Genomic DNA, 19,953 nt, shown 5'->3' with positions numbered 1-19,953 from the left:
TGATTCCTATCCGCTACCTGGTCCCTAGTCCTTGTTCCTGGTTCCTGTTCCCCTGTTTCACCATTGCTCCTGTGTTCAGCCTGTCACCTGCGGTTACGCCTACAGACCTCGGCCAGCACCATCTCCTGCCTACTGCTCCTGCCACGCCTCGCCTGCCGTCACTAGCAACCAAGCCAGGGGTAGCGACCTGGGGGTCGCCTGCCGCAGCAAGTCCATCCCGCCTTGCGGCGGGCTCTGGTGAAAACCAGCGGCCCCTTAGACTCCGCTCCCTGGTGAGGTTAGTGCCATCGCTGGTGACGGTCCAGTGGATCCGCGTTACAGTAGGCTCCAACCATGGATCCCGGCGAGGTGCCTGATATCCGTGACGTAGCCCGTGTGGTCGCCCAACAGGCGCAGCAGATCCAGCAACTCATTGCCGCCTTCTGCAGGCAAGAAAGAGGGGGAGGCCAAAGGGGGGGGGTACTGTCACGGCCGCGGCGGCGTCCCGTGTTCCGGGCCGCCGCCGCGACCTCCCCCTGCCCCATGCAGCCGCCGGGGTCCTTGTGCAGGGACCCGGCGCTGCTGCTAGTTCGGCCCCTGGGGGCGCCTCACCTCTCCTCCGCTCCTGTCTCTCACTGTGCCGGCCGGCGCGTGCGTCCCCGCCTCCTAGGGCGCGTGCGCGCCGGCTGTCTCAGAGTTAAAGGGGCAGTGCGCTCCTAATTGGTCCATGTGTCAATCACTCCCCTATAAGTTCCAGCTCTGCCCCCTTCCAGGTGTTGGAGCCTCTACATGCTTCCCATAGCGTCTGGCCCAGCTCCCTGTTGTTCCTGATTCCTATCCGCTACCTGGTCCCTAGTCCTTATTCCTGGTTCCTGTTCCCCTGTTTCACCATTGCTCCTGTGTTCAGCCTGTCACCTGCGGTTACGCCTACAGACCTCGGCCAGCACCATCTCCTGCCTACTGCTCTTGCTACGCCTCGCCTGCCGTCACTAGCAACCAAGCCAGGGGTAGCGACCTGGGGGTCGCCTGCCGCAGCAAGTCCATCCCGCCTTGCGGCGGGCTTTGGTGAAAACCAGCGGCCCCTTAGACTCCGCTCCCTGGTGAGGTTAGTGCCATCGCTGGTGACGGTCCAGTGGATCCACTACTCCAGGCGTTACAACAGTGAACCATTAAAACAGAGGTAGCATATAAACCATCCCAAAATTGGTGACAGCAAGCAAGGTTACTGTGTGTTTCCATTCAGTGACCGCAAACAAGGCTACTGGGTGTTTCCATTCATTGACAGTAAACAAGAGTACTGGGTGTCTCCATTCATTGCAGCAAACAAGGACACTGGGTGTTTCCTTTCAATGACAGCAAACAAGGTCGCTGGGTGTTTCCAGTCATTGACAGCAAACAAGGTCGCTGGGTGTTTCCACTCAGTGACAGCAAACAATGTTACTGGGTGTTTGCATTCAGTGACAGCAAACAAGGCTACTGTGTGTTTCCATTCATTGACAGCAAACAAGGCTACTGGGTGTTTCCATTCATTGACAGCAAACAGGGTTACTGGGTGTTTCCATTCAAATATGTAGTAGCAAATCTACAAAGGGTAGTGCAAGCACTCTGCTCACCAAGTGCTTTGTGCTGCTGATACGTGCCAGACTGCTCGATCTATAAAAAAGAGTAGTACGTGTGTTCATCCAGTGCTACGTGCTGTTACGTCATACATAAATACACAGGGTGGTACAAACAGGCTGCTGTGCTACTATAAGGCACTCTGTTTACCAAGTGCTACCGGCTACATAATACAGCCGACCAGCTTTTTTTTTTTTTACTTCAATCTTTATTTATAATTTTTTAAATAGAAAGGAAGATTCATGTTTAAAATCATATAGGATCAAGAACAGTACTTTTGAATTATTCCAAACAGAGGGGTGTATCGAGGATGATTACATCTATACCAAATTTCAAGAGAATGCTTCTAGGTCATCTAATGCTTCTTACACTGGACCCGCTAAAATTTAGCCCCTTGCAAAAGATACTGCTTCTCCCTTGTCCATGATTATTTTTCGCGTCTTATGCATCCAAAACCTACCACTACAAAATGAATTTGTTCTCAACAATCTTTGATATTACCTACTAACACTCCTCAAGAGGAATGATTCAGGCCATTTATCTATTCTACTAGCTGGAGCAGTGCACCCAGCCGCCCCAAACACCTTACAATCCGTAACCACATTCATCCAACAAATTAAGCGGTCATGGTCTTATTTTTGTGGGTGCCCCTTCCACCCATCCACTGAAGTCCGACTTGGTACAGCAAATGTCCCTATATTAGGGTCCTTATCCACTCCACCTGCCGAGTCTTTAAACTACCGGACATTCCAACTCTCATACCCTCATGTGCCACAAGGGCTGAGAGTCAGATGCCCCGATTCTTGCACCCTTCTGCGGCAGCTGAGGACCCCTGCCAAGAGTCCCCACCACCAACCAGATTATACCACTCATTCTGTGGGGCGCCCACCTATATTTTCATTTTATTTCAATTGACCTGCTTAGCCACAATTACTTTTACCCATTCACCCTAAGAGGCCACTGACCACAATGCCCCAACCAGCAGCCTGCTATCCGTTATCTATTACTATATCTCCACCTAACCTACTTTTACTACTTAATCTTCATTTCGCCATAAAATTCTCTTTACCATAATTAATATTCATTACTTCTATGCATGGACAGGGATTGGCAGTCTCTCAGCCCCAATTTTACAATCTTGGGCACCCTCCAGCAATCCCAGAGTATACCCCCCCATACACATCTCAATTTATGTACAATTTTACCCCTCTTCATCCCCCATATCCTCCTTTTCCACCTTCCCTGATCCTATCATAATAACCAATCCTAACCTTATTACCCACCCATCCCCCCCCCACCCCCTCCCACCCCCAGTTGCCCCTGGCGAGAAGAGAGAACTGACACAAAAAAAAAAGGAAAGAAAGAAAGGCGCACTTACACAAGCAAAAATACACCTAGGTGCCTATGTTGCTCCAATATTGTACCCACTTATTATTATACTCCTTCAACCTGGCGTAGTCTTTTTTTTCTTGTTTTTCCTTTCCTCACATCTCATTATATTTCTGACCACTTCTTTCCACTCTGCTATAGACGGAGCTTTTGGGGATATCCAATTCCTAATAACCACCAATCGTGCAGCAAAAAATATTTTATATATCACCCCCCTTTGCAGTCTTGTTAACTGCAACCCTTCCATTTCCCCTAATAGTGCACACGTGTACTTTTTTACTACTATTACTCCATATATTATATCCATGATGACAAAAACCCTAATCCAAAACTCCTGAAGTTCCTTACAGTCCCACCAATAATGCTCCAAATCTGCTCCTTGTGCAAACACCTACTACATTTCCCTTTCTCTTTATTGCCCCATTTCAAAAAGTCTTTAGGACAATAATATAACCTGTGAAAAATAAAAAACTGTACCATTTTATGCTTTTTATCTGTGAGACACTCATTACTAAATTTGTATAACTCCTCCCAATATATGTGGTCCTTTGCTCCTATCATCTGTCCCCACTTAACTTGTGACCTAATTACTAGATTTTCCTGTTTCATCTGTCCTAAAATTCTATAAAGTTTCCCTATTTTACCTTTTGCGTGTCCTTTAATCTCCAATAACTGCGTGATCCAACAAGAATTTTCAACCACCAATCTCTCCTTATTTTCAATCCCCTGTATGGCCATTTTGATCTGTTGGTATCTCAGTCGACAAATGTCACTATCTACTATCTCCTTTATTTCTCCATACTCTTTTATCCTACCTTCCCTACAAAACTGGGACACTTTCACCAACCGCCTTAAAGTCCAGTACCCCAAAACCTGAACTTTTCCTACTTCTGGGAAATCACTATTCCACAGCAGTGGAGTGTGTTCCATTGCCCCTGTAATCTTTGCTAAATTTCTCACCTCCTTCCACAATCTCACTACTAACCCTCTCAAGCTGTTTTTTGAGTATACAGTCTTTAATTCCCCCTCTAATACCTCAAAAATATCCTCTGTCACTCCCCTCTTTTCTGTGACCCAGTTTTGCAGGGAATCCACCATCTTCCACTTTTTTAACCACGCCAAGTATGAAGCTAAGTAGTACCCAAACAAATAAGGTACATCCAACCCACCACCCTTCTCAGGAAGGGTCAGAATATCCAACTTTAACCTTACTCTTTTCCGATTCTAGATGAGCTCATTTAATACTCGTTCCACTTTTTTTAAAGATGTTTTTGTTAATCCAAACTGGAGAGTTGGAGAGGACATACAACAGTTGGGGAAGCAAAATCATTTTGACTAACCCTATTTTATCTGACCTAGCTAGAGGCATCCTATTCCATACCCGCACTTGATCTTTCATTTTATTTAACTTAGGAATTATATTTAATTCGGCATATTTTTTGGGATTAGAAGATATCTGTATGCCTAAATACCTGAATGCTGTTCCTTCATTTATCACCTGTACCTCTGTGCTGATCTCCAGACAGGGATCTAATTTCATCAAAGCTGACTTCTGCCTATTAATACATAGTCCAGAGAAAGCTCCAAATCTCTGTATCTCCCCCATTACCTCATTCAATACAGTCTCTGTATGTGCCAAAAACAACAACAAGTCGTCAGCATACAGAGCAATTTTGTCACCTCTCCCCCGCTCCCCGAACCCCACAATTCTATCATTTGCTCTGATTTTCCTAGCCAAGGGTTCGATTGCCAAAGCAAAAAGAAGGGGGGAGAGGGGACAACCCTGCCTAGAGCCTCGTTCCAGTCTAAAATACTCTGAATAGTCTCCATTGACACTAACCCCCGAGACCCCCCCACCCCCACCCCCGGGCAACCTGGATATTAGCATGAAGTCTCAAAATATTGTCCTGCGTTGTCCTTCCGGGACAGCCGACCAGCTTTACCTATAAAATATTCATACACCCTTTAATAACCAGGTAATTCACCTGTATAACATTGACTTGAGACTTTATTACCGGCGATTTTAGGGTGTCAGATGCTTCCCCTGTTTTCCCAGTTGTATTCCAGTGGTGTTGGCATCATTTCCTGAGGTGTCATTGTGGACTTGGAGACCTCCAAGTGGTCGAATAGATGTTTTTCAATAATCGAATACTTGTTCCCATAGACTTTAATGGGATTGAATATTCGATTATCAGGAGATATGTTTTCGAATATCAAATATTCCAGATTCGTTACGAAGTTTCTCAAAGTTCGGTTCGGTGACAAGCCGAACTTCTTGCGAAGTTCGTAACGAAGCTGGTTCATTACGGTTCGGTTCGCTCATCACTAGTGTTCTCCAATAATATGGCCTCTAATCTGTATTATGCATCACATATCTGTAAGCGATTGTATACAGGTGTGTGAATGATAGCTGTGTCCAGCACTTCATGTATATTAGCTGCATGACTTGCCATTGTGACCCAGTTATAAATATACATTTTGATTGTTACGATTGCATGTTCTAGTTCCAGACACCATCTGATGATAAGCTGGAAGAGTTCTGGATTGATTTCAATCTTGGAACTCAGAGCATTTCCTTCTATGTTTCCACAGATGACAGCAATGAGGTAGTGTGTTTATTGATCAACTAACAAAAATTGTCCTTGTATCATTGTTCCTCATGTGTCCTAAAAAATACTTACAAGCTAATATGTACTTCACAGAGTAACCAGTGGGAGACTGTCTGTATTACTGAAAGTGAAGTGGATGTGTACAATGTAGAAGGTAATTTATCTATTTTTGGATTAATTAGCATTAAAGTATAATTGTAATTTCAGGTGATTTTTCAGGATGCACTGCCCTGTGTATGTATATGTGAAGCAGAACTATATCTGCCCATTCTATCACTAGTTTTTGCAATTTTTTCTTCTTGTTACTACCCTGCAAACTCCATTTGCTTTTCCTATGCTCAGTTGCAGTGTGGATGCAGACTAGCCTCTGTACTGCCTCCTCTAAATTGTATAGTCCTTCAAAATAAGATCATGCAATCGTACCTCACTGTAGCAAACCTTCAGAAGTTCCCAGGCCAGCACTGAGTAGTGTAACATGGGAATCCAGCATTTTCTGTGGCCACAGAGTCTGCACAGTACACAGGATGTTTGTCTCCTCTTCCTGCTCACTCATCCCTTTGGCCTCTCAACCTCCATAGACTGTAATGGACAGTGCAAAGCCATCTTCACAATAAGAAGTGAGGTTGGGGGGTGGTAAAACAGCCTTTTGGGTACAGGAGAAAGCATTTTGCCTTATAAAACTTATTATAAAATTCCTTATATTCACTTGTACTAAGTGTAAAAAAAGTGTTTTTATTAATAAAAACGCCCCCTGCCCTTTTCCCATGTTATAAATAACAATAAATAAATAAACATGTTTGGTATCGCTGCATGCGTAATCGCCCGAAATATTAATTAACCCCTTGCCTCCGCAGCCTGTTTTGGCCTTAATAACCAGGGCCTATTTTTCTGACCTGTCTCTCTTTATGTAGTGGTAACTCTGTGATGCTTTTAACTGTTGGGGTTTTTCTGAGATTGTTTTTCCTTGACATATTCCTCTTTGTTTGTGGCATACTTTTGTTGATACACTCAGTATTTTTTTGTAAAAAGCACAACATTTGCGCAAAAATTTGAAAAAAATTATGTTTCTTTATATTCAAAATTCTCTTGTTCTAAGAAAAATAGTCATGCAACATGAACTAATTATTACTGCAACATCTACAACATGTTTACTTTATGGTGACGTCATTTGGTGAACGTCCTTTTACTTTTTAGGATGTTAGAGGGCTTTGAAATTTTGCAGCGATTTTTCAAATTTTCAGGAAAATTTCAAATTTTAATTTTTTTGGGACCAGTTTAGTTCTGAAGTGGATTTGTGGGGCCTGTATGTTAGTTACCCCCATGAATCCCTCTACTGTAAAAACTGCACCCTTCAAAGTATTCAAAGTAACATTTCATACGTTTATTAACTCTTTAGGTGTTTCACAGAAATTTAAGCAAGTTGGAGGGAAAATTTTTAATTTTCATTTTTTGCCAGATATTCTATTTTAATCAATTATTTTCCTCTAACACAGCAAATACTAACTGAAAAATGCAACTCAATATTGATTCCAGTGTTTCTAGAAATCCCCCATATGTGGCCGCAGTGCGTCACCTGACTCAACCACAGGCTGCAGACATGACAGAGACCTGGGGAATTTGGGGGCCTTTTTTTTATTTCACGTTTTTTTTAGCCATTAAACCATGTTACAGAGGCCTTGGGGTGCCAAAATATTTGTGTTAGATGAGTTGACGTTTCCATCGTTACCCTTCTGTACGACATGTGACACCCTGATCATTTTTTATTACATTTTTTATGAGCTGGTATAAATAAAAAACACAATTTAGCAGCAGTTTTTTACCATTTTTTTTGTACGCCATTTACTATACGTTATATATGCTAAAATTATTATGTTAATTTGTTTTCCCTAAGACCCATTGGCATCACAACATATGGGGTAAATTCGCCCCTGCGAGCCCCTGGGACGAAGGAATATTTAATGAAAAAATAACAATTAAATTTTAATCCCCTCCTCCATGAGGTATAAATAGGCTCCACCTCCCCCTAGACCTCAGTCTAATTATAAAGAAACATAAAACACAGGGAGGGAGTCTTGTGATGCCAATGGGTCTTAGGGAAAACAAATTAACATAATAATTTTAGCTTCCCTTACGTCCCATTGGCATCACAACATATGGGGAATTAGCAAGCATTATCCCCAATGGGCGGGTTATTTATTACGTCCGCATTAAGAACAGATCTTGCAAAGGTTGCTCTTGACAAGAAAGAAGTATCCAGCCTGAAATATCTCACAAAGGTAGTCAAAGACGACCAGGTAGCTGCCTGGCATATGTCCTCAAGTGGCACAGCGGCACGCTCTGCCCAAGTGGAGGCCACAGCTCTAGTAGAGTGAGCCCTGGTAAATTCTGGTGGATCCAGATCAGCAGAGGAGTAACATAAGGCAATGGAGTCACAGATCCATCTGGATATTGAAGGTTTTGAAGCCTTTCTCCCCTTGTTCTTTCCTGTGAAAGGGATAAAGAAATTCTCGTCTTTACGAAAATCACCTACTCTATGTAGATAGATCTTGATAGCTCTGGATACGTCCAATAAAGAAAGATCCAAGTCTTCTTTAGATGATCCAGTAGGAGAAAATACAGGCAATACTATTGGCTGGTTGATGTTGGCAAATGAAGCCACCATAGGCAGGAATCCTGGAAGGAACCTAAGGATAACTTTGTCTTGGGAAAAAAATCACGTATGGAGGTGCGGAGCCAAGGGCTTGAAGTTCTCCAACTCTCTTAGCAGAGGTAATGGCTAGTAAAAGAGAAACTTTCAATGTTAACTTGAAGTCTACTTACTCCCAAGGCTTAAAGGGAGGAAGACACAGGCGTCTCAACACAAAGGATAAGTCCCATGGGTCTACCTGCTTTACCAGGTTAGGCCTAGTCTAGCCTTAACAAAATTCTTTACCTCCCAAGATCTGAAAGAAACGTGAGTTTAGGTGTGCAGAGAGGGCTGCTATCTGCACCTTGATGGAACTAGATTTTAATCCTTTATAGAAGCCTTCCTGTAAAAACTTCAATGACTGTGGAGTAGAAGGTTTAAGTCCATCAATACTCCTGCTTGCACACCAATCTTGAAAATCTTCCAAATCCGTGTATAAGATTTATTTGTAGTGCAACTACGAGCGTGAGAAAGAGTATACTATACCTTCTCAGAAAAACTAGAGTCCAATACGGTCCTCTCAGTCTCCAAGCTGTCAAGCTGAGGCTGGAAAGATTCATGCACAGATGTTGACCCTGGAATATTAGATCCGGATGCAGAGGTAATCTCCAAAATTCCCCTCTGCTCATATTCATGGGCAGGGTGAACCATGACCCCTTCGGCCAGAAGGGAGTTATTATTATTACTGACGACTGATCTAGACTGATCTTCGTCAAACTGTGGGAATCATGGCTATGGGAGGAAAGATATACGCCAGCTGGTATGTCCATGGTATTGTCATTGAGTCCACTACCGTGGCATTGTCTGCCCTGTAAAGGGAGCAGAAATTCCTCAGTTTGGCATTGCTTGCTGATGCCATGAGGTCTCTCTGAGGAAGCCCCCACCTCTGGGTTAACTGAATGAACACTCTCCTTGAGAGAGACCATTCCCCCGGTAATGTCAGGCCTCGACTCAGTCAATCCGCCAATATATTGTCGACACCCCTGATATGAATCGCAGAGAGTCTGGTTATTCTGGTTTCTGCCCAACAGAGAAAACTTCTCTACTTCCCTGAGGAGAGAAGGGGATCTGGTACCTCCCTGTTTAGGTACGCCACACAGGTCATGTCGTTCATCCGGATTCTGACTGCTCTCTGTAAAATAGGAGGAGAAAAATGAAGAAGAGCTAGGTAAATCGCTCTAAGCTCCCTCGCGTTGGAGGGCAGAGCGGATTCCTGTTGACTCCAAGATCCTGCAGTCGTGATGACTGTCAGATGAGCTCCCCAACCTGTTCCTGAAGCATCTGTCGTGATGGTTATCCAGTGTGGTTCTGAAAATAAAACTCCATGTTTGACTTGTCTCCACCACATTAGAGAATGTCTTGTTTGAGTCGATAGAACATGCATCGCATCCAAGTCCTTCAGTCCTCGGTTCCATACTGTTAGTGCTTCTCTCTGAAGAAATCTCATGTGCCATAACGCCCATGGCACCGCGTCCGCAGCTGAGGCAAGGAGCCCTAGAAAGCGCATTTATGTTCTTATGGATACCTGACGAGGAGGAATTAGGAATTAAGTCTGATTTCTCTATGTTGATAAGCCAACCTAATTGTTGAAGTATGTCCTGGACATAGTTCAACTGAACTCTCAGAAGATCCTGAGTCTGAGTCATAATCAACCAATCATCCAGGTAAGGGATAACTTTATCCCCTGTAAAAGCGAACCATCATGGTGACACTACCTTTGTGAAAACAAAGGGTGCGGAGGTATTCCGGATGGAAGGACTTTGAATTGTAAGTGTCTTACCTTCCCCTGGATTTGGATGGCGAAGGCTTTCCTGTGAGCCTTCAGAATCGGTACATGAAGATATGCATCCGGTAGATCTATGGTGACCATAAAATCTCCCTCCTGGAGGATAGATTTTACCGATCTTATGTTCTCCATGTGGAACGTCTTCTTTACGATGCACCTGTTGAGATATCGCAAATCTATAATAAGCCTCCAATTTCCGGATGGCTTCAGCACTAGTAACACTGGGGAGTAAACTCCCTGACCGATCTCTGATAGAGGAACATCCTCTAGAGCCTCAATGGAAAGGAGGTAAAGAATTTCTGTCTCTAGGACTAAGTGTCTTTCTGGCTTAAGATTTCTTGACAGAAGAAATCTTGGAGGAGGAAGAGATGATAAATGAAGGACATAACCATTTTGAATAATATTTAACACCCAGTGATCTTTTCTTAATTCTTCCCAGGCAGGGAGAAACAAACTCAGACGTGTTCCCACTGGACAGCTTCTGCGTCAGAAGTCTGGTTTCTTGTTGGTGTCCTTATTCTGCTGCTTCCCAGAACCTCTTCTGGAATAGTTTCTTCCTCGACCTCTGTACTGGTATCTCTCTTTGCCTCGCTGAGGAGATTTTGCTCTGCGAAAGGAATCACCGCTCTTATAGGACAATGGTAGGGACTTCCCCTCCTTGTCAGACAATTCCTCCATTAATTTATCCAGCTCAGAGCCAAACAGCCTACCTGGCTGGACCTCCATATTACAGAGCTGAATTTTGGAGTTAGCATCTCCAACCCAGGGTTTTAACCATAGCGCCCTTCGGCAGCGGTTGAGAGCGTACTAGTTTTTTTACGCTAACCTGGTTCCCTGAGATGCATCATCGCAGAGGAAGTCAATGGCCATAATGACCTTTTTTAAGGAGCGAAGGACCTTGTCCCTGCTAGCTCTAGCTTCCAAATTTTCCTGGACCTTGGTCAGCCATCTTCTTAGGCTTCTAGAAACCTCAAAAGAAGAAATGGAGACTGCCCCTTGGGCTGCCGCTGCCGTATATGATCTCTTGAGGGCTACCTCCACCCTTCTATCCATCGGATCCTTAAGATTGGATCCGTCCTCCGCAGGCAGCACAGTACATTTTGACAGTTTGGCTATGGCCAGGTCCACCTTTGGAGGCTCAATCCAGTCCTTACATTGTTCTTCCTTGAGAACATATAAGGTCTTAAACCTCTTGCTCAAACCCGGAGCCTTTTCCGGTTCCTTGCCGCCTGTAACATAGACAATGAAGTCTTACCCACAGAAAAAGCCCTAGGCTTTTTTGAGGAGGACCAATCCTATCCTCTTCTATTTCCTCAGGGTGTATTTCAGCTTGCACAGCTTAGCAGAGCTTGTGAATTCTATCAGCTGTGAAATACCCCCTGAATAATTCTTTCTCATCTTCAGAAGTAGAAGAGGTTTCAGAAGAAGATGATGAGTTAACTTCATCAATCACAGTAAAACTGAAAATGACCATAATCCTACAGCCATAAAGTAATATACTCAGAGGCTGGGAGTAGAGAGAGAAATACTCCATTTGGTCTTTAACTTAGGACACGGGCGGCGATTCTCATTAGCCGCTAAAGTCTTTTGCACATAGTCCTTGACCCATACAGCTACATCCTGAACATCAGGCTCCTCATAGGTTTAGGTCTGCATGAAGGACAGCGTACTTAGGCATTATAAATATTTTTAGGCATTCATAAATATTTTTATGAAAGAAAGGATGAATCTTATCTGGAAAAAATGATCCTCCTACGGTATCCATAGCCGTCAGGTAGTGGAGTCTCACACTCGGCACATGAAGTGCTTCTTTAGAAGGTCTTTTACCAGCAGCAGGACTGGTCTCCATTTCAGACATCTGCAAATAATCAATGTATTACAATACATATAAACCACTAGCCTGGCTAGAGTGATATCGGAAAGAGACACTAGGTGGCAGCAACACTTACTTTTAAGTATATAGAAGAGAGATCACAGCACTTTGCACTCAGATGTTTTCTATTAGATCCAAATGAGCCACAGAAAATCCTTCCAGAGGAAGACAGCCAGACCTAGAGGTAGCAACAGCTTACCTTCTGCCTTGAACACACAGCTAATCCGGCATGCAGAGAGCGCGCGCCGCTGCCGGCCCCCGGAAGTTACATGACGCTGATGCCGCAGTGCTGAGACGCACGCACCGCCGATGCGTTCCACAGTCGAATGCAACTGGAAGAAAAGCCAGCGGCTCGGGTGACACGCAGAGTGCGTTCCAAGACGCACTAGGTAAGAAAAACTTAAAAGCTAAGACCTGCAGAAGCAAATATCAGGATACTACCTGGACACCGGCTCCAGCGGCATCCCAGCAATCATTACCTGGAGAGAAAACCTGAATGCAACAGGTTAACAAAGCATAAAAACGGAGGAGGGACAAAGTCCCCTAGGGCTAACAGCAACGAAGTAAAAAAAGACTGAGGTCTAGGGGGAGGTGGAGCCTATTTATACCTCATGGAGGAGGGGATTAAAATTTAATTGTTATTTTTTCATTAAATATTCCTTCGTCCCAGGGGCTCGCAGGGGCGAATTTACCCCATATGTTGTGATGCCAATGGGACGTAAGGGAAGACATGTTATCTTTATTCGTCAGGTCAGTACGATTACAGTGATATCCATTTTATATAGCTTTTGTTATAGTTTATGGCATTTATGCTATAAAACTGTTTGTGTCTTTCATAATGTAAGAGCAGCAATATTTAAATTTTTTCACCAATGGAGTTATGTGAGGGCTTTTTTTTGCGGCATAAGTTGACGCTTTTAGTGGTTCACCTTCTGGGTACATGTGACGTTTTGATAGCTGTTTTCTTTATTTTTTAGGGGGCGGGATTAACAAAAATTTAGAATTTTGGTTAAGTTTTTAATTTATTTTTTTTATGGCATTAATCAGGCAGGATAATTAATGTAACTGGTTAATAGACGGGGTCATTACGAATGCGGTGATACCAAACATATGTATCTTATTTATAGGGGATCATTTATAAAGGGGGATGGGGAATGTGTATATTTATTTATTTAATTTATTTATTTATTTTAATTAATTAAGTATTTATTTTAATTAATTTTAGTATGTATGTATTTATTTATTTATTTGTGTGTGTTTTTTACTTTTACAGGTATATATATAATGCAGTACAGCACCTGATCTGTGCTGTACTGCATTATATACTGAATGAGTGGTCAGTGTAACACACTGACCACTCATTCAAACGATCAGGTCCCTGCAGTGCAGGGTCCTGATCGTTACTAGCCATAGTAACCCAGACGCACGGAGTAGCGTCTGGGTTACTATGGTAACCCCGGGAGGGTGCTGGAAGCTCCGAACGGGGGGCTGCTTCTGGGGAGGGGGGAGCCCTGGAAGCTGCGGCGGAAGATGGCGCTGGAAGCTCTGGGCGGGTGGCTTTTCCGGGAGGGGGGCTTACTTTGGACGGGGGGGGGCGGCTCCGGGGGAGAAGGTGGGCCGGAACCTCCGGGTGCGCGTGGAGGGGGGGTGGGATGTGCTGCAAGCTCCGGGCAGCGGGGAAGGTGGGCTGCTGGAGACACGGGAAGGACAAGGGGAGCAGAGGGAGCAGGAAGGGGGGCACGGCAGTGGCAGTAGGAGGAGGCAATGTGCCGCAGCCTCCTCCTGCTGCCCGATCGGCGAGAGAGCCTGCAGATCTCTCCATAGACGCTGCGGTCACAACAACCGCGGCGTCTATGGGGTTAACTGCCCGGGGGGAGCGCGGCTCCCCTCCAGGCAGTGGCAGCAGGAGGAGACTGTGTGACACAGCCTCCTCCTGCTTCCCGATCTCATATAGGGACAGTGGGGGGAGGCAGGGAAATCATCGTTCTAGCACTGCTTTTCATGACGTCCCTGGACGTCATATTGGGGGAAGGGGTTAATCACATTCCTGATCTCGCACGGTAAACAGCGTAAGCACAAAAAATCCCAAAATGTAATAAAAAGGGATCAAAAAGTTGCATATGCGCAATCAAGGTACCGATAGCAAGAACACATCATGGCGCAAAAATGACACCTCACACAGCCCCATAGACCAAAGGATAAAAGCGATATAAGCCTGGGAATAGAGCGATTTTAAGGAACATATATTTTTTAACAATGGTTTGAATTTTTTTAAAGCCATCAGATAAAATAAAAGTTATACATGTTATATATCGTTGTAATCGTAACGACTTGAGGAACATATATAACAAGACAGTTTTACCCCAGGGCAAACGGCGTAAAAACAAAAACCCTCCAAATAAAAAAAAAAAATGTGTTTTGGTTTTTTTTCAATTTCACCACACATTTAATTTTTTCCTGCTTCTGCAGTGTACTTTCTGAACAAATTCAGCCTGTCATTGCAATTACAATTAGTGGTGCAAAAAATAAGGGCTCATGTGGGTTTCAAGTGCTATGGCAAAAATTGAAATTGGCTCTGTCCTCTAAGGGTTAATGGGAGCAACTCAGGTGTTATCATAGAGAAATTGCTTTGTATTCTGTTGTTAAGTTTTATGCCTGACTAATCATTGTAGTTGAATTTTCACTGTCAGCTATCTCACCAGTTCTTTCTGAACATTACTTGTGTAGGAACAGCCATTTCCTCTTTGTTCTTTGTAATTTGTACAGAAATAAACAACAGGACATTATTGACTGTCAGAGTAAATGCTCCAATCACTGTTGGCGACATTAAAGGGGGCCAGATACTTATATATTTTGATTCTGCTTTGCCTATATCTGATGTAGTTAAGAAAGTGTTTGGGGCAAGCAAATACAAGGTACGGTGGTCTCGTTTTTTTTTTTCTTTTTGTATTGTAAATTGAGAAATAAACCAAATAAATCAAAAGTATCACACATACTAATTTATTCAGAAAGACTAGAAAGCACATCTAAATAAATTGGCTTTAAATCTTTATTTTAACATAAACAATTTATTAAAATACACTATTGCACGTTCAGGATTTCTACACAAAGATTAAAAACACTTAAAAAAAACATACTTCTACAGTCATGAAAAAGTTTGGGCACCCCTATTAATCTAAATCATTTTTAGCTATCAACATTTGGGTTTTTGCAACAGCTCTTTCAGTTTGATATATCTAACAACTGAAGAGAAAATGTGCAATATGCATTCAAACAAAATTTGACAGGTGCAAAAGTATGGGTCATTTTCTTGATTTGAATACTCCTAACTACTTTTTCTGACTTACTGAAACACTAAATTGGTTTGGTAACCTTATTGAGCTTTGAACTTCAATCATGAGAAAAGGTACAGTGGTACCTTGGTTTAAGAGCATTTTGGTTTAAGAGCTCACAGTTTTTCAAAATTGTGACCTGGTTTAAGAGCATTGTTTTGGTTTAAGAGCTGGGTGGAAGGGGGAGTGGGGGAGGGGCATAGTCTGCATAGCGGGGTCTACATCACTGTACTCTGACCCAGGAAGTCTCCCTCACCTTGCAAATCATGGCAGATCCACTTCAGGCTGGGGCTTACGTCAGGGGACAGGACTGTGGAGGTAATCTCTTCACAGCTGTAACCCCTCTCTCCCCGGACAGAGAGTGCTGCGATACTGTGCCCACATCTGTCCTGCTCATTCCTTCATGCTCCCTGCAGTCTCTGTCAGCCCTTGTGTTTCCCATCCTCTCCATTACTGTACAGTAACTTATAATATCACATATTCTGCTGTTTCCGAATGTTTGTTTCATTTGTTTTACATGTTTTTCAGAATAATAAATCATTATTTTTTAGGTGTGGAACCAATTGTCTGTATATCAGTGATTTCTTATGGGAAAATTTGCTTTGGTTTAGGAGAGGATTTGGATTACAAGCACCGTCCCAGAACGAATTATGCTCGTAATCCAAGGCACCACTGTATTTAAGGTGTTCTCCTATTTAAATCTCCTCTGAAGAGTGGCATCATGGGCTCCTCAAAACAACTCTCAAATGATCTGAAAACAAAGATTGTTCAACATAGTTGTTCAGGGGAAGGATACAGAAAGTTGTCTCAGAGATTTAACCTGTCAGTTTCCACTGTGAGGAACATAGTAAGGGAATGGAAGACCACAGGGATAGTTCTTGTTAAGCCCAGAAGTGGCAGGCCAAGAAAAATATCAGAAAGGCAGAGAAGAAGAATGGTGAGAACAGTCAAGGACAATCCACAGACCACCTCCAAAGACCTGCAGCATCATCTTGCTGCAGATGGTGTCACTGTGCATCGGTCAACAATACAGCACGAGAAGAAGCTGTATGGGAGAGTGATGCGAAAGAAGCCATTTCTGCAAGCACACCACAAACAGAGTCACCTGAGGGATGCAAAAGCACATTGGGACAAGCCAGTTTTATTTTGGACGAAGGTCCTGTCGACTGATGAAACAAAGATTGAGTTGTTTGGTCATACAAAAAGGCTGTATTCAGGGCGGCAAAAAAACACAGCATTCCAAGAAAAACACTTGCTACCCACTGTAAAATTTGGTGGAGGTTCCATCATGCTTTGGGGCTGTGTGGCCAATGCCGGCACCGGGAATTTTGTTAAAGTTGAGGGTCGCATGGATTCCACTTAGTATCAGCAGATTCTTGAGAATGATGTTCAAGAATCAGTGACGAAGTTGAAGTTACGCCGGGGATGGATATTTCATCAAGAGTATGATCCAAAACACCGCTCCAAATCTACTCGCATTCATGCAGAGGAACAATTACAATGTTCAGGAATGTTCAGTCCCCAGACCTTAATATCATTGAACATCTGTGGGATGAAGCGGCTGTCCATGCTCGGCGACCATCAAACTAAACTGAACTGGAATTGTTTTGTAAAGAGGAATGGTCAAAAATACCTTTATCCAGGATCCAGGAACTCATTCAAACCTACAGGAAGCGACTAGAGGCTGTGATTTTTGCAAAAGGAGGATCTACTAAATATTAATGTCACTTTTCTGTTGAGGTGCCCATACTTTTGCACCTATCAAATTTAGTTTAAATGCATATTACACATTTTCTGTGAGTACAATAAACTTCATTTTAATCCTGAAATATTACTGTGTCCATGAGTTATAAAATATATCAAACTGAAATAGCTGTTGCAAAAACCCAAATTTTGATAACTAAAAATGATTAAGATTAATAGGGGTGCCCAAACTTTTTCATATGACTGTATATACCACTGCCTCCAATAAAGTGAGGGTGTCCCGCTACTAGGTCCCAGCCACAGATGGCCAGCAATAAAGTATACCTGTATAGCAGGCAGTAATTATGCAGTTTCAGGCTGGGTTCACACTACGTGAGACACCGGCCGTTCTGTGACTCAGCCGTCAATTCATCATAGTACACAATGAACAGAGGGCACTTTCCATTGTGTGAACCTTCAGTGTTGTGCGGCCGCATGGCAGTTTTTCCTGCAGCCGCTAGGGATTTCCTCTGACTGCAGTGGAACGGCCGTGATTAGTAGAAAAAGTAACGTTGTGTGAACGTGGCTTCAAAATGAATTACATACAAAAGTTAAAATGGACCAATGCAGGCAGAACACCCCACATGTTCCCCTTTTCACAAATGCTTTACCAGAAATGTAGAGTGCACGGGGGAGGGGGTGTGTTGATCCTCCTGTTCACCTCCAGATCCCAGCCAGGGTGCACATTGACTGGCGCAGGGCAAGGGATGGGAGATCCTGCTGCTGGGGGCTGACGGAGAAGGCTGGATATCTCTGACAGGCTGCATCCAGGCGGTAGCTCACCCCTCAATGTGTGCCCAGTACTGCTGCTGCCAGTCGGCTCTCTCCTCTTAGATGGCAGCTCTGGAAGCTGCACGCACAGTTAAGTAGTGCACGGTGTGCCCTGGCCCTCCCTCTCCTGCACATACAGTACAGTGGCTTCAGGGGGACAGGTATCGGTTGAGACCTCCTTACTTCACCATACACTGCTCTCTCTGCCTCAGGGCCATTTAGGCCATTATTGCCCAGCCCTAGTAATGCGTATCCGATGGCTAATCAATATGTAAAGTGAAATAATAAAACCTTACCTCTCCACACTCCCCGGTGTACCTCTAGCTTCTCCCCCACAGGCAAGCAGCCACTGGCAAGTCTGAAGCCATCTGTGCAGTGACAGGCCACTCAACTACTCAGTGGCCAAGGCACTGTCTCGTCTCAGCAAGTCATTGGCTGAGCAGCCTGTTATTTCAGAGACGGGATCAGAAGTGCCAGCAGCAGCTGCGGTGAGTAGGAAGAAGCTAGAAGGACACTGGGGAGCATGAAGATCGCTGCTCGGCTACATTAAATGTTGGGCCACGTAATATGGTCCTAATTCTGGTGCCCACCAATCTCTTGTTTACATATTAATTTATTGTCTACAGGGTTTTGTGAAGAAGCAGACTATATCAATAGCAAAAACTGCGGTGCATATAGTTTTTGATGAAAGTGGATCCCAGGTAATAGTATTTCTATCACATTAGCTGTGTGCAGAGATATTTATGGTATTTAATAACATTTTTTTAGTAACTTGCTTTACAGACAGAAAATAGAAACAAATTAGAATACAAGTTTTTGTACCCGATTCTAATCAGTGAAAAAAAATATAGGTGACACATTCCTTTTAAATGGTTGTACCTTTGTACATATTTGTAAATTACTTAATTTACCAAAAATGACAAGCTTCACCATGGCCCCTCAGTGAAAGCCAAAAATTGTACATTTATATTCAAGCATTCATCAAAAAAAAAATAATTATATTATCTGTATCTGTTTATTATATAATTTTTTTTCAATATAATCTGTATCTTTTTTATATATAATAAGGGAATAGAATAAGGAACATAGTGAAGTTTTCAGTTCTTTAAAGGCGAAAGACAGATTAACTTTTTATTAGTTTTTTGATGACCATTGAACTTGTGTTAGGTTGTTATTCCAGAAAGTCAGGGATCCTTCGCTTCTTTGAGGGAAGTGATTGATACAAGCGATGCGGATATGAAAAAACTGCCTCAATTATCTACACCAGTTATTAAGCAGCAAGTTTGCAAAGAGGACAACTCCAGTGAACTTGCCAAGGTAACATCTCTGAGGCCTAATGTATAATCAGGGCCTGGTGAATACTAATAAAAGTGAAAATGGATGCTTGCTGTTGCTAAAAGAAATATAATTACATATTTTGATTTCAGGCTGGAATGTGATTTCACTGTGATAGAATTTAGTATAACGTAAGCAGTAGTCGGCCAAAGAGTAGCCATTACCCATAAACAATGTACAGTTTTGTTATAGTTAGCCACTTCAGAATCACCTCAGGTTTTGAAAAAAATGTATATAATGTCACTGTTCAGTTAAGAATTTTTAATTTGTTTGTCATTTAAATCAGCTGGTACATGATTAGTTCTTTGACTGATTGACGTACAGGGCTCAGTCCCTTAAACCGAGCCCTGTACATTAATCATATAAAGCAGGAAAGCCCCCATCAAATCTGGCAGTTTTCCTTATCAAAAATTCCTGTCAGGATTTCCTGACCCATAGGGTTTCATTGAATACTGAAACACTTCAGGATTTTTCCGAAGGGTGGAGAAGAGAGGAAGTATGCATGCTGTGGCTCAGCAACACTTCCTTGAGCCTTGAGTGCTTAGCATAATCTACAGCAGACAGATTCCATTTAAAGTAGTGGTACACAACCTGCAACCCCCCAGCTGTTACAAAACTTCAATTCCCTTAATTCTGTCCATGCATAATGGAAATTAAAGTTTCATGGAAGCTGGAGGGATGCAGGTTGTGTACAGTCAATTTTAGCCGTAAAGGGTCTATTGTACTTCTTAATGGTAGACCTCCCAAAACATGGAGATGGTGGACGCATATCCCCATCATTTTGTGCGAATGAAATCAAGGCAACATTGTACAGTTATTAGACTTCATATGAA

The 19,953-nt window shown here is 43.1% G+C and overlaps 1 protein-coding gene across 4 annotated transcripts in view; it reads left to right on the top strand.

The window, feature by feature from the left end:
- SYCP2 (synaptonemal complex protein 2) overlaps positions 1 to 19,953 on the top strand; it is a 123,312-nt gene that overhangs the window by 35,241 nt on the left and 68,118 nt on the right. For all 4 annotated transcript variants that reach the window (XM_069953413.1, XM_069953415.1, XM_069953414.1 and 1 more), the window contains exons 13-17: positions 5,490 to 5,591; positions 5,688 to 5,748; positions 14,706 to 14,854; positions 18,412 to 18,486; positions 18,953 to 19,102. In XM_069953413.1, coding sequence (XP_069809514.1) covers positions 5,490 to 5,591; positions 5,688 to 5,748; positions 14,706 to 14,854; positions 18,412 to 18,486; positions 18,953 to 19,102 — 537 coding nt within the window. The remainder of the gene's footprint in view (positions 1 to 5,489; positions 5,592 to 5,687; positions 5,749 to 14,705; positions 14,855 to 18,411; positions 18,487 to 18,952; positions 19,103 to 19,953) is intronic.

Source organism: Dendropsophus ebraccatus, chromosome 14 (assembly GCF_027789765.1).
Source record: "Dendropsophus ebraccatus isolate aDenEbr1 chromosome 14, aDenEbr1.pat, whole genome shotgun sequence".
NCBI classification, from domain to species: domain Eukaryota; kingdom Metazoa; phylum Chordata; class Amphibia; order Anura; family Hylidae; genus Dendropsophus; species Dendropsophus ebraccatus.
The sequence above is the reverse complement of the archived record's forward strand: the minus strand, read 5'-3'. Positions and strand labels throughout refer to the sequence as shown.